The sequence below is a fragment of the Triticum dicoccoides genome, chromosome 6B (assembly GCF_002162155.2).
Source record: "Triticum dicoccoides isolate Atlit2015 ecotype Zavitan chromosome 6B, WEW_v2.0, whole genome shotgun sequence".
Lineage (NCBI taxonomy): Eukaryota > Viridiplantae > Streptophyta > Magnoliopsida > Poales > Poaceae > Triticum > Triticum dicoccoides.
Genome location: NC_041391.1, coordinates 30,907,843 through 30,922,005, shown reverse-complemented (window position 1 = coordinate 30,922,005; position 14,163 = coordinate 30,907,843). Strand labels below are relative to the sequence as shown.

General features: G+C 45.2%; 1 protein-coding gene across 2 annotated transcripts; it reads left to right on the top strand.

Moving 5' to 3' along the window:
- Positions 1 to 2,308: 2,308 nt before the first annotated feature.
- On the top strand, positions 2,309 to 13,928 carry LOC119322961 (ATP-dependent helicase BRM-like). Of its 2 annotated transcripts, none has more exons than XM_037596512.1 (14): positions 2,309 to 2,574; positions 3,212 to 4,537; positions 4,681 to 6,000; positions 6,644 to 6,759; positions 7,013 to 7,100; positions 7,222 to 7,308; positions 7,443 to 7,535; positions 7,621 to 7,704; positions 8,372 to 8,575; positions 8,766 to 9,008; positions 9,125 to 10,663; positions 10,764 to 11,258; positions 12,070 to 12,318; positions 12,983 to 13,928. In XM_037596512.1, the coding sequence occupies exons 1-14, from the start codon at positions 2,449 to 2,451 to the stop codon at positions 13,640 to 13,642; spliced, it is 6,630 nt and encodes a 2,209-aa protein (XP_037452409.1). In that variant the 5' UTR covers positions 2,309 to 2,448; the 3' UTR covers positions 13,643 to 13,928. The 2 variants fall into 2 exon arrangements, with proteins under 2 accessions (XP_037452409.1, XP_037452410.1); XM_037596513.1 differs by lacking the exon at positions 2,309 to 2,574 and having other exon boundaries at positions 10,764 to 10,962; positions 11,047 to 11,258.
- The last annotated feature ends 235 nt before the right edge of the window (positions 13,929 to 14,163 follow it).

The window sequence follows — 14,163 nt, the reverse complement described above, 5'->3', positions numbered from 1 at the left end:
AAATTAAACTCTTACCTAACATTAGTTGTCTTCTTTTTAAGGACATTGCTCATACACAAATATGAACGCACATGTCGTGGTCGAAAATCCAAGCCATTACACAAATATGAACTCACACACCATTGTCCAGATTCTAAACCAAGGTTGTCGATAACAAAGGTTAGAGTTGGTCCTAGTTTGGCTTTGACATATCAGTTGCCAGACTACAGGTGGATACATGACACGATGGCACATGCAATATACTCCCTTTCGTCCCATAATGTAAGACGTTTTTAGTGTTAAAAAACGTCTTACATCATGGGACGGAGGGAGTATTTTTTAATTGAGAATCATGCAATGAAATGACATAACTATAAGTTCCAACCTTTAAGAAGACACTCACACATCACATTTCACTGCATTATTTGAGGGGTCTACAGTTGTCTATCAATAATTCATTTCCACACTCTATACTCCCGCACACGCATTGTGCCTTGCCACAATTGGTTGATCACAAGTTAAGCACCGGGGTAATATCCCAGTAAGGCCTAACTTTTATAGGAAGTTGCACACCCCAAATTTCCTACCTAACATTAACCGTATACCACAAGGATATATTCACACAATTAGGGAACCATATTTTGTTGTATGAATTCTCAACTAACGCCGCAAATACAATGTCGAAATTGGTCCTATCACATTTTGGGTAACAAACAATGATTGATACACAACGTACTATCGAATAATTTTTTTCATTATGATTCATGGCAAGTACTCCCTCCGTCCCAAAATAAGTGGCTCAAGTTTGTACTAACTTTGTTCTAAACTTAGTACAAAGTTGAGTCACTTATTTTGGGATGGAGGGAATAGTTTATTGTGGGATTTACATCATCGAGTGATTCCTGGCTTCAATATGGAATTGATCAAAAAAATTGTATAATAGTTCACATATACCAATTTTGAGAATATATAACCATGAATCAATGGATAGACAAGCGGAGTCTCCTCGAACAACTTCAATATGGTGATATGTAAATCCCTATATAAATAATTGCTTCCTTGCTTAATTAAGCGCAATGTTATGCCTTTGCATAATTGCCTTGTAAAAAAATTACACATTTTAATAACCTAAAAATAATCTCTTCCATAAGAAGAGGTGTATATTTGACAACAAGAAGGCTACATTCGTCTGTTAGTCAATCCTTGCGTACTATATCCTCCCACCTTCTTGATAGCACACATATTGCGCGTTATCATAAATTGGTTGATCAAAAGTTAACCACCTAGGTAGCATGCCAATAAGTCCTAACTTTAAGATGAAAGTTACACACATAAATTTTTTACTTAACACTAGTTGTTTTCCTAGGACCTATTCATACATAAATATAAAATATAGACATCACACACAACAATCCAAAATCCAAACTAAGTTTGCAGATAGCAGCTGCCAGCGTTGATCCTAGCTCGGCTCTGGCACATTGGATATCTAACACTATGTGGCTCTGGCATATTGGATATCTAACACTATGTGATATACGACGTCATGGCCGATGCAAAACAATTTCTCAATCACACACAACAATCCAAATTCCAAACTAAGGCTGCAGATATCAACTGCCAGAGTAGATCCCAGTCTGGCTCTGGCATATTGGGCATCCAACATTACGTGATATACAACGTCATGACCGACACAAAACAATTTCTCAATCAACAATCATACACTAAAATGGTCTAACGACAAACTATAACCTCGAGAAGAGACCCAAACCTCGCATTTCCTTATTCACGGTGTTATTTGAGGGGCCCACACCTGTCTATCAATAAAGTAATTGCCACACCCGCACCATATACCCCACCTCATTGTTAGCGCACCTATGGCGCCTTACCACATTTGCTTGACCACAAGCTAATCACGGGGTAAACATGCCAATAAATTTCAACTTTAGCAGGAAATTGCGCACATTGAATTTCCTGCCCGACATTAACTGTATTCCACAGAAAGCAAGCGTAGATCCATACATAACATTTCGCAAATAGCAAATGTCGAAGCCGGTCCTTGCGCATCTCGGATATCAGACACCGGTCGGTGCAGGGCGGCACTGTCGAGGAACCAGCCCCGTAACGCAAATACATCAAACCCGGGGGGCCTTGGTGCATATTTCGTGCCTACGGTTGTTTCACATAAAAGCCCTCCCCTTTCCCCGAATTTGCCATCCGTCACTCCCAGCCAGCGCTCTATATCCCGACGCTCCCCCCACACATTAAAAAAAAGAGAGAAAAATCCGCCGGCCGGACGCCAAGGTTAGGTCTTGACCGCCCCACCGGAACCCCCCGCAGCCCCTCGCCGGCGGCCGTCCGCGGCGGCGATCCGACCCCGCGCCCCCCCGCGCGGCCCCCCACGACCCAGATCTCGCCGGGGACGCATGAGGCAGCCCCGAATCGGCCAGATCTAGGAGCTTCCGTCCCGTCATGCAGCCCGGCGGGGCGCCCTCCGGCAGCTCGCCGGCCTCGTCGCCGCGGCCGGAGCAGCCGCCCGCGCCGTCGCAGCAGCAGCAGCAGCAGCAGGCGCAGCACCTAGGGTTCGCCAGGAATCAGGTGAGCAGCCGGCCTTGGTGCTCTCTCTGCCCCGACCTCGGCGGCAGGGCAGGGGGTTGGAATTTATTTTTCTGGCGGTGGGTTTGTCTCCGCGGGCAGTAGACGCCGCCATTGGTGGGGAAACGTGCCCTCTGCGCGCGTGCGGTCGTTGGGATCTGGCAGGAAAAAAAGCGGCGCCTTTATTGGGGCCGGCTTCTCCTGCCCGGCCGCAACGGTAGCGAGCCACTGCCAGTGGAGTGCGAGCGCGTGCCGTGGGTGCGTGTCCTGTCCCCATCCGCCCGAGCTCCTCCATTCGTGGGGTTCAGCGCGGCTTCGGCTTGCAGTTCCATGCGTCTTGCGTCTCCGGTCCAGGCTTCTCCGGCGACGACGGGGTCCCGTGCGTCTGGAATTTGTGCTTCTTGGTTTCTTGCTGGGTTTGGGACTGTTGCGCGTTCAGTCTTGGGATTGTTCTCGGGCCGATCTGGATTGGCCCTCCTGTTCCTCTCGGTGATCGAACTGAATTTGCGTTTGTTTCTGAAGAATGTTCAGAATTTTCATGTCGGCGATGCGATTCTCCGACTGGGGGTTTTGAGTTCTCCCTTTGCCTTGATTTCTGCGGGTTTGTGATTTCTGAACGGGTTGCCTTGTGTTATTGCAGGCGATGATGCAGCAGCAGCAGCAGCAGCAATCCTACCAGGCCGGCATGCCGCATGGTATGATGGGTGGAGGGGGCGGCTTCCCCCAGTCCTCGGGCCCGATGGGGCCGTTCCAGGGCCAGAGGGGCCTGCCCCAGCCCGGTGGACCGCAGGGCCTGGTTGCGGGCCAGCAGTACAGCCAGAGCACAATGCAGCAGCAGCAGGCGTACATGCAGTTTCTGATGCAGCAGCAGAAGTCGCATGGGATGCAACTCCAGCAGCAGCAGCAGCAGCAGCAGCAGCAGCAGGCCAAGATGAATATGGCAGGACCGTCCACAAGGGACCAGGATGCGGCTGCCAACCCCGCCAAGATGCAGGAGCTCATGTCCCTTCAGGCCCAGGCCCAGGCCCAGGCTCAGGCTCAGGCCCAGGCCCAGGCGCAGGCGCAGGCGCAGATGCTTAAGAGGCAATCCGAGCATCTTCAGCAGGCGGAGAAGCAGCCGGAGCAGGGGCAGCGGGCCGGTAGCGAGCAAAGGAGCGCTGACATGAGGCCTCCTGTGCCACCACAAGGAATCCCTGGGCAGCAGATGTCATCAGCTGGTATGGTGAGGCCGATGCAGCCAATGCAAGGTCAAGTGGGCATGGCCAGCATGGGTGGTATCCCGTTGCAAGCTATCCATGCCTGGGCAAAGGAGCAGAAAATCGATCTGTCTGATCCTGCAAATGCAAGTCTCATTTCTCAAATCATACCTATCTGGCAGTCCAGGATGGCTGCCATGCAGAAGCAGAACACGACAAACATGGCTGCACAGCAGCAACAGCAACAGCAGCAGCAGCAACAGCAGCAGAATCAGCAAATGCTTCCTAGGCAGGTGAACAGTGATGCCCCAGTAAATGGGAATAATCCTGGTCAGGCTCCATTGAAGCCCCGGCAGCCTCCCCTGCCTAGTTCTTCTGTGTCTGCTGGAGCAGAGACAAAGATGGCGAATCCAAGCAACTTGCAGATGCAGCAGCAGTTTTCTGCCCAAAGTTCAAATGAGAGGGCTGTGAGGCCGCCCATGACAATGGGCAACGCCGGGCAAATGATGCATATGACCCAAAGTTCTGTACACGGGAATAAGATTTCTGAGCAGCCCAATCCAAAGAATACCCTTGCGAGTTCAGAAGCGATGCAGCTGCAGTATGCAAGACAGTTGCAGCAGGCTAATCGAGCTACCGCCCCTACAGCAACTCCTGGTGAAACAGGAGGATCACAGGCCCCAACTCAAGGTGGTCGGCCGAATTCGAATTTCACAAAACATCAACTTCATGTACTTAAAGCTCAAATATTAGCTTTTCGGCGTCTGAAGGTACAAGAAAGCTAAATTTGGATGTGTCTTGTGCTCATGCATTTTTTTTTCTCACGAGTTCCAGTATAGTACAATTTTACTCTGGCTTAAGCTGATCAATCTCATACTGCTGCAATTCTTATTTCTCTTTTGTTGCATCGCAGCGTGGTGACCGTACGCTCCCACCGGAAGTTCTTGAATTAATCATGTCTCCTCCGCCACTGCCGGACTCGCAGACACAGCTGGTCTCTGGACCTCCAGTAACACCCAATCGTGAAAGGGCTGCTTCAGTCAATGCTGATGAACAAGGAAGGCCCATGGAGAGTGGTGATAAAGCTCCTGAAAAACCTCTATTGTTGAAGGGACCCTCTTTACCAAAGGCGGAGGTTTCTGCTTCGGAAGAGAAAACTGGTTCTGCAAGTGGGCCCATGCAAGTGAAGGAAGTTCCGCCCCAGGAGCCTCTTAGAATTTTACCAGTTTCTGCACCTGAACAAAGTAACACTGCTCCCATTAAATCTGAGCAGGAACCAGAAAGGGGTGCCCAGCGAACACCTGGGAGAAGTGATTACAGTGGTGAAAGGGGAAAATCTGTACCGACCGATAGTGGCTCGGCAGATGCTGAGCAGGCAAAAAGAGCTGCCTCTACAAGTAGCGCACCATCTCCAAGGGATGTTCCCAGAAAATATCATGGTCCATTATTTGATTTCCCGTCCTTTACTAGGAAACATGATTCCATGCCCCCTGCAAATTACAACGGTAGTCTGGCACTTGGTTATGACATGAAAGATTTGTTGGCTCAGGAAGGCATGATGGTTCTTGGCAAGAAACGAGAGGATAACTTGAAAAAGATTAGCGGCTTGCTTTCAATTAATCTAGAGAGGAAAAGGATCCGGCCAGATCTTGTTTTGAGGCTACAGATTGAAGAAAAAAAGCTGAAACTCCTAGAGCGTCAGGCTCGCATGAGGGATGAAGTTGAAGAGGTGCAACAAGAAATAATGGCGATGCCTGATAGGATATACAGGAAGTTTGTCAAGCAATGCGAGCGTCAACGCGTCGAGCTTATAAGGCAAGTTCAGCAGATGCAAAAGGCCTCGAGAGAGAAGCAGCTGAAATCCATTTTCCAATGGCGCAAGAAGCTTTTGGAAGCACATTGGGCTATTCGTGATGCACGAATAACTCGTAACAGAGGGGTGGCCAAGTACCATGAAAGGATGTTGAGGGAATTCTCAAAGAAGAAGGATGATGATCGAAGCAAAAGAATGGAGGCACTAAAAAACAATGATGTGGAACGATATCGTCAAATACTATTGGAACAACAAACTAGTGTTCCTGGTGACGCAGCTCAAAGATACAATGTTCTATCTTCGTTCTTATCCCAGACTGAAGAGTACCTTTATAAACTCGGTGGGAAAATTACTGCTACCAAGAATCAGCAACAAGTAGAAGAGGCAGCAAATGCTGCAGCAGCAGCTGCACGGGCACAGGTATTATGACATTCTTTTCTTTTGAAAATGAAATTAGCTTTTTTTGCCACCTTTGGTTTCTTAGGTTGTCGGATTCTATAGACAGTATCACATCTATTTCAACTGTTTAAAACCATTTGTATAAAAGTGGTTGGTGGTGGCACATGCTCATTAACTATGTACTCTGGGAAATTCCCGCCAAACAGAAGGTGCTTAATTTTCTTCAACTCTCTTCTCCCATGGCTGCCCAAGTGCCCATTGGCCATCGGGCTACTAGATTGCTCGCCGAGTAACCAGAAGACAGATTACAAAACTGTACTGGATGAGTCAACGATTTCAGACTCAACCATTGTTTCTTGCTAATTAAAAAAAAAGTTTAATGACCAGAAAACTGGAACTAACTGCAGTGCTGTTCAACTTCCAAAGCAAAACAAATTTAGCATGCGCCCTTTATTTACCTTCCATCGATTATTATTGAAGGGGCAAAGGCCAATAATCTGTATTCTTTGTGTGTAACTATACTGGAGTATATTGCATTAGCAAAGAAGTCGGGTATAATTGTACTCCAATGCACCGCACATCCGCCACAGGCTGCAGTCTTTACTCTTTATTTAGGTCCCCAGTGACTATTCTTGTAAATAATGAGTTTGCTGATGTTTAACAGGGTCTTTCTGAAGAAGAAGTGAAGGCTGCTGCACAATGTGCTGGCCAGGAGGTTATGATAAGAAACACATTCTCGGAGATGAATGCACCAAGGGAGGAAAATGCATCTGTTAACAAGTAAGTAATTAACTAATGAGAATGTGGTTCTATTGGAATGTTCTCTTGACCCACTATATTTGTTTCAGAGAGCACTATAAATTAAATTTATGTATGCTACTGACTTCTGAGTAAATTTCACATACAATTGTTCTCTAATTTGGAACCAACAATTGTTCTGTTTCACATCTGGGATAAAGTTTGTGCAGATCAACAAGGTCTGCAAAATGTACCTTTTAGACTGAACAAACTTTGACCTGTTTTATTCTTATAGGTACTACATGTTAGCTCATGCTGTGAGTGAAAAAGTAACAAAGCAGCCCTCACTTTTGAGATTAGGAACTTTAAGGGACTACCAACTGGTATCATTTCCCTTCAACTCAACTACTTGTCTTTAATACTAATGTTAATAATGTTAATATTGTTGTGACCTGTCAGTCTGTCACAATTTGTTTTTACAATTTTGTTTTGCTGGTTGTCCAGGTGGGCCTTCAGTGGATGCTTTCACTCTACAATAACAAATTGAATGGCATTTTGGCTGATGAGATGGGTCTTGGCAAGACTGTACAGGTGTGCCTTTCTTGCTGTGTTCCACCTGCTGGATTTTAGTTATTTCACCATGTCTTCGGATTGCTCCACTCTTCCTTCAATGCCATGCTGCTAGGATTGACATTTCATGGTTGTTCACCTTTTTGCTTAAACAGGTTATGGCATTGATTGCATACTTGATGGAGTTTAAAGGGAACTATGGACCACATCTCATAATAGTGCCAAATGCTGTCTTGGTCAATTGGAAGGTGCCTTTTTTCCCGTATCAGTTTTGTGATACAAAAATTAGCTTAGAAGCATAAGTTTTAACTTAATTTTCTGTTCTTGGTTCAGAGTGAACTGCTAAATTGGTTACCATCCGCATCTTGCATCTTTTATGTTGGTGCAAAGGATCAAAGGCAAAAGTTGTTCTCTCAAGTAAGTTGCTACATCTGTACTTATTATGCTTTAGCACTCAAAGATTCTGATGCATATTGCCTTTTAGATATATTTTGTTGTAAGCAAAGACAATCATCTTCTAACATGCATAACAGTCCTAGCTATGCTGTTTGCTGAACAATATTCTAACAGCGGGAAAACATAAACCATTCATCATCTTATTTAGAAACGATCTGCTTACTGATTACTATCGTCGGTTCAGGCTTTCACCTTATGCGTCAAGGCTTGACTTCTATTATAGTATTTTGTTTGCTCTAAAATTAATTCTGTACGCTTGGTTTTACTATAAATGGGGAAAGTGACCTACAAGAAATGGGTTACTGGCACGTACAAACTTCTTCACCAAACTGTACTGCATCCATATATATGCAAGACACAGAGTCATCATTGCACATGCCTTGGTTTTATTGAGTAAATGAAACTCTGTAGCACATTGTGGTTTTTGTTTTTCATACCAGTGAAGCTACGCTTCAGGTGCATGGGTACTGTTATATTATGTCCCTGTTTATACCTGAACAGGGTTTAATATGTTTTTTTCCCATAGATAAGCTTATTTGGCGGCAAATGTATGTGAATTTCATTATTGATTTAGCTTTTGTTGAAATATTTGCTTCTGAACCTTTTTTTCTCGGATTTCATCTTGCAGGAGGTTTTGGCTGTCAAATTTAATGTTCTTGTGACAACATATGAATTCGTTATGTTTGATCGTTCTAAGCTTTCAAGAATTGACTGGAAGTACATTATAATTGATGAGGCCCAACGAATGAAGGACAGAGAGTCAGTCTTGGCCCGTGATCTTGATCGCTATCGTTGCCAGCGACGTCTCCTTCTCACTGGCACTCCTCTACAGGCAAGCCCAATAAATGTTTACCGATTATTCAACTAATGCTGATATAGGCATATAGCCATACACTGTGATATGTTGACGGAGCCTCAGTTTCTGGAAGTTCCTTTTCTCTTGTATGCCATGGTATTTGTTTTACCGGATGGTTATTGTTTATAATCGATTGTTATTTAATACATTCTTACAATTTTTTCAGAATGATCTCAAGGAGCTTTGGTCCCTTCTAAACTTGTTGCTTCCAGAAGTGTTTGACAACCGCAAGGCATTTCAAGATTGGTTCTCAAAGCCTTTTCAGAGGGATGCTCCTACACCTAACGAAGAAGATGATTGGTTGGAGACCGAGAAGAAAGTGATTATTATTCACAGGCTTCATCAAATTTTGGAACCTTTTATGCTACGTAGGCGTGTTGAAGATGTTGAAGGTTCACTTCCACGGAAGGTACCATAATTATGCCCTTGTCATTCTATGTACAAGTTTTGAAGTTAAATTGCTTTTTTGTTGGTAACTTGGTTCTTTAAACTCACAGCTTTGTTTACTTGGCATGCAATGTGCAGGACTCTATTGTTTTGAGGTGCAAAATGTCTGCCATTCAAGGTGCTATATATGATTGGATCAAATCCACTGGCACCATTAGAGTCGATCCGGAAGATGAGAAAATACGTATCCAAAGAAATCCAATGTACCAGGCCAAGACATATAAGAATCTCCAAAACAAATGCATGGAACTGAGGAAAGTCTGCAACCATCCTTTGCTCTCATATCCCTTTATGAATTACTACGGGAAGGATTTTATTATCAGATCTTGTGGGAAGTTGTGGAATCTTGATAGGATTTTAATCAAGCTTCATAGATCTGGTCACCGTGTTCTCCTCTTTAGCACTATGACAAAACTTCTTGACATCCTGGAGGACTATTTGCAATGGAGGCAACTTGCTTACAGGCGAATTGATGGAACAACTAGCTTGGAGGACCGTGAATCAGCAATTGTTGATTTTAATAGGCCTGGTTCTGAGTGTTTTATATTCTTGCTTAGTATCCGTGCTGCTGGTAGAGGTCTGAATCTTCAGAGTGCAGACACTGTTGTAATTTATGACCCCGATCCCAATCCACAAAATGAAGAACAAGCTGTTGCAAGGGCCCATCGTATAGGGCAGACTAGGGAGGTAAAGGTTATTTACATGGAGGCTGTTGTTGATAACATCTCAAGTTATCACAAAGAGGATGAATTGAGGAACGGAGGAAGTGGAGATCTGGAGGATGACCTTGCTGGAAAGGACAGATACATGGGTTCAATCGAAAGTCTCATCCGCAATAATATCCAACAGTACAAAATTGATATGGCAGATGAAGTCATTAATGCTGGTCGTTTTGATCAAAGAACGACCCATGAGGAAAGGCGCATGACCTTGGAGACCCTGCTGCATGATGAAGAGAGGTATCAAGAAAGTCTTCATGATGTTCCTTCGCTGCAGGAAGTTAATCGCATGATTGCTCGGACTGAAGAGGAAGTCGAGCTCTTTGATCAGATGGATGAAGAATTCGATTGGACAGGAGATATGATGAAGCATAATCAGGTTCCAAAGTGGCTCCGTGTTGGCTCTACAGATGTTGACTGTGTTGTGGCGAGCTTAACCAAAAAGCCTGCCAGAAATGCATCTGGCAGTGCTCCTGACAATGGTGACAAACTCGAGAAAAGAAGGGGGAGACCCACGGGGTCTGGTAAGTACTCTATCTACAGGGAGTATGAAGATGAAGATGATGAGGAGTCTGAAGAAGATGATGAAGAGAGGAATACACCATCTCACCCTGAAGAAGAAGCAGGAGAATCTGAAGAGGAAGAGGAAAATGATGATTCAGTACCCGATGATGATAACAAAGATCAATCGGAGGAAGAAGAGCCTAACAACGATGATGGGTACGATCTTCAACAAGGGACAGGAAGTGGAAAAGGTCACAAGTCTGAAGAAGCTGGCTCTACAGGATCTTCATCTGGAAGCAGGAGATTACCACCACCCGCCCCTTCCTCATCTTTGAAGAAGTTGCGGTCTCTATCTGCATTAGATTCCCGCCCAGGCACTTTTTCAAAAAGAACTGTATGTTTGAGACCTGGCACTTATTTCTCTCTGCTTTCTCTTTCTATTTCTGCATGAGAAGTTAACTGTACAATTATTCTTTTTACTGATGAATTTACAGTCAGATGACTTGGAGGACGGAGAGATTGCATTATCAGGGGACTCACATATGGATCTACAGCAATCAGGAAGCTGGAACCATGACCGGGATGATGGTGAGGATGAACAGGTCCTGCAGCCAAAAATAAAACGCAAAAGGAGTCTCCGAACTCGTCCAAGACCTAGCACCGATAAACAGGAAGATAGATCTGGTGCAGATGGTACCTTCCCCCAACGTGGTGCTCGCCTTTTATTCCCAGGAGATGGTGATTATGATTCACAGCAAGATGCCCATGCTCTTGCAGATCCTACTTCCAGGCAGCAAGACACAGTTCATCCTATAGTGAAGCAGAAGCGTAACATGCCATCTGGAAAGGCCTCTCCTGCTTCTAGGGCAGGGAAGTCCACCCACTTGTCTGGGTCTGCCGAGGGATCTGCTGAACACTCTAAGCAGAATTGGAGCAACAAGGTCATCAGTTCTGCTGGCACAAAGATGTCTGACAGCATGCAAAGAAAGGTTAGCAAAAAACCTTCTTTTTTTTTGTATTCCTAAGATGGTTTCCCTGTTGAAAGTACTCATTGCCTCTTCTGTAAAAACATACTGGACAACCACGAGAACTTTTGTATTTTACTTTATTGCATCTTTAGCAAATGTGGTGATGGGGGCATGTTTGGATCTCACCAGGGCCAACATTAGATCAGGGCACCAGGGTTAGCAACGGTAGCTGTTAGATCCGTTTCTTTTGGAAAAACATGAATATGGCATTTGCTTAATGTCCCACACTATGTTTATTTCAAAGTCACAATCATGTTTATTTTGAAGTCACAATCATGTTTATTTCAAACAGTCACAATCATGTTTTATGACAGAAACATGATAATATGCAATGAAAACAAACATTGCCCCGTGAGAGCCAATTTGGGCTCTCCTGAGTCCTTCCCATGTTTGCTCGGTAAGCAAGATTTTGGAGGCCTACGATCACGTCACCTTGGTAGGAAATGCTAGATAAACATTTGCGTGGGTTAGCAAGAGAACCAGACACGCCATTTGGTTCGCATGACAGTTGTAACAACGGAGTTTATGGTCTCTGGAAATGAGGTGTTTCATTGCCAGTATCTTCATTAATATTGGGATGAGATCTCTGCAAATAAGAAATTAGCACTACTGTTCTGTTTTGTACATATGGCGTTTATCACAGAGCAGAATGATGTTGAGTTATCAGGAACATGTGATCGCTTCTGTTTGGCTTTTACTCGTGTTGTTTGGCCTTCCAGAAATCAGCTTTTGATTGCTGGGTTATGATTTATCTCATCTTTGATGACTGCAGTGCAAGAATGTAATAAGCAAGCTTTGGAGGAGAATCGGCAAAGAGGGACACCAAAAGATACCCAACATAGCTTCTTGGTGGCGAAGGAATGAAAATTCTTCATCCAAAGGTGTGGCTGGAAGCACCCTCGACCTACAGAAAATCGAATTGCGAGTTGACGGATTAGAGTATGGCAGCGTAGCTGAGTTCATAGCGGACATGCAACAGATGTTGAAGAGTGTGGTTCAACATTTTGGCTACAGACACGAGGTAATATATAGCATTAGACTAGGCCTCCCTTTTGCCTTTTGTACCGATGTTGTATTAATCTTATGAGCACTATGTTACTTTGTTCCTGAAACATGCCCCACGAGTCAAGAAACATTGTCCATGATCAGACCACCTTTAAGTTGAGAATATCCAGCTTTTATATCTCTGAAGAGCTAACATTAACTTGATACATGATGTGTCTGCAATAAGTATATGATATGGATTCATAATACTAACTGCACACATGAATGGATAATATGAACGGTCTGTCTGTGATTGTTGTCAATTTACTCAGACCAACGTCCAAACAACCGTCAGAATAAGCGGAAGTAGAGGCAACTTAGGAAATTCAAATTCGTCTTATTAGTTAGCTGAGTATCCATCTTTTTATAGATATATGGGTCAACTGAAGTAGTACTTGCACCGTGGCCTCGTAAGTTAGCTGATTATTCATCTTAGTAGTTGTAGTTGGACTACTACTGGTTGGTCTTTTTATTACTGAAAACTAATATTATGGCGATTATAGAACGATATGTCACCACATACTTTTGCTAGTCATAGTTCTGTAAACGTGTAGTTACAATACATCTTGCAATCTTTGCCCAGTTAATCATGATGTGTGTGCTTGGTGTAATAGAATCTTAATTTGCTCATGGAAATGCAGGTCCGGGTAGAAGCTGAGATTCTCCACAACCTATTCTTCAACATAATGAAGATCGCCTTCCCAGACTCTGACTTCCAAGAGATGAAGGACTCGCTGTCGTTTTCGAATCCCGGAGGTGGTGCAAGCGGCACGGCTGTCCCATCAGCAAAGCACCTGGCTTCAGGCCTGAAGCGCCGGTCCGCCACCACTGAAGCGGAGCAGCATGGTCCCGGCAGCGGCAAGCACAGCAGCCATCACGCGTCGGCCGGCGAGGCTCCTAGCCGGGCCAAACCCGACAGGGACTCGAGGCATTCAGGACCAGGAAGCAGGGACCAGAGCCTCGACAGCCCAGGGCTGCCGCTGCACCCTGGCGACCTGTTCATCGCCAAGAAGAAGAGGCAAGACCGGGCTCGGTCCAGCATCGGGTCGCCCTCCAGCTCAGGCCCCCGAGGACCGCTCTCCCCGACCAGCACCGGCCGGTTGGGCCCGGTGCCGTCGCCCAGAGGCGCGAGGACGCCGTTCCAGAGGGACTCTCACCCGTCCCAGCAGTCCATGCCCGGGTGGGGCGCGCACTCGGACCGCGGGGGGAGCTCGCCGCCCGGCATCGGGGACATCCACTGGGCCAAGCCCGCCAAGCGGCAGCGGACCGACACCAGCAAGAGGCGGCCGAGCCACTTGTGACGCGACAATACACATTCTCCATGCATCATCATCGCCGCCATGCGTCGCGGACTTACTGCCATGAGAAGAAGGGAGTGCTGTGTGGGTTAGGAGTATTTTCTTGCTGTATGTTGGGTATTTGTTTGCTTACTGTAAAGAGGAACACTTCCTTTAATAGCCTTTGTTATGTGGTAGTAGGTGGTTTAGTGGTGCAACCAGAGGATGCATATGTGTTCTCCATGTGAAAGAGACAGTGATAATGGAAATGAGCTGGTGTTTAGTTAATAATCAGTTAGTAATTATCATCTGTTGTATGTTTCCGTAAGCAAAGTTGTTACCAGGACCTGATAAATTAATTAACGGCGCTTTCCTACATGCTGCATCGTGTTCCGCTTTCCCAGAAAAACAAACAGTTATTGAACTGTTAGATTATTATCAGTGGGTTTAAATAGGACCCTGTTTACATCCCTAATGCGCTCCCTCTGTTTTTACTTGCTATGCCTGTTAGTTTTGTCTCGAGTCAAAATTTATAAAATCTGACC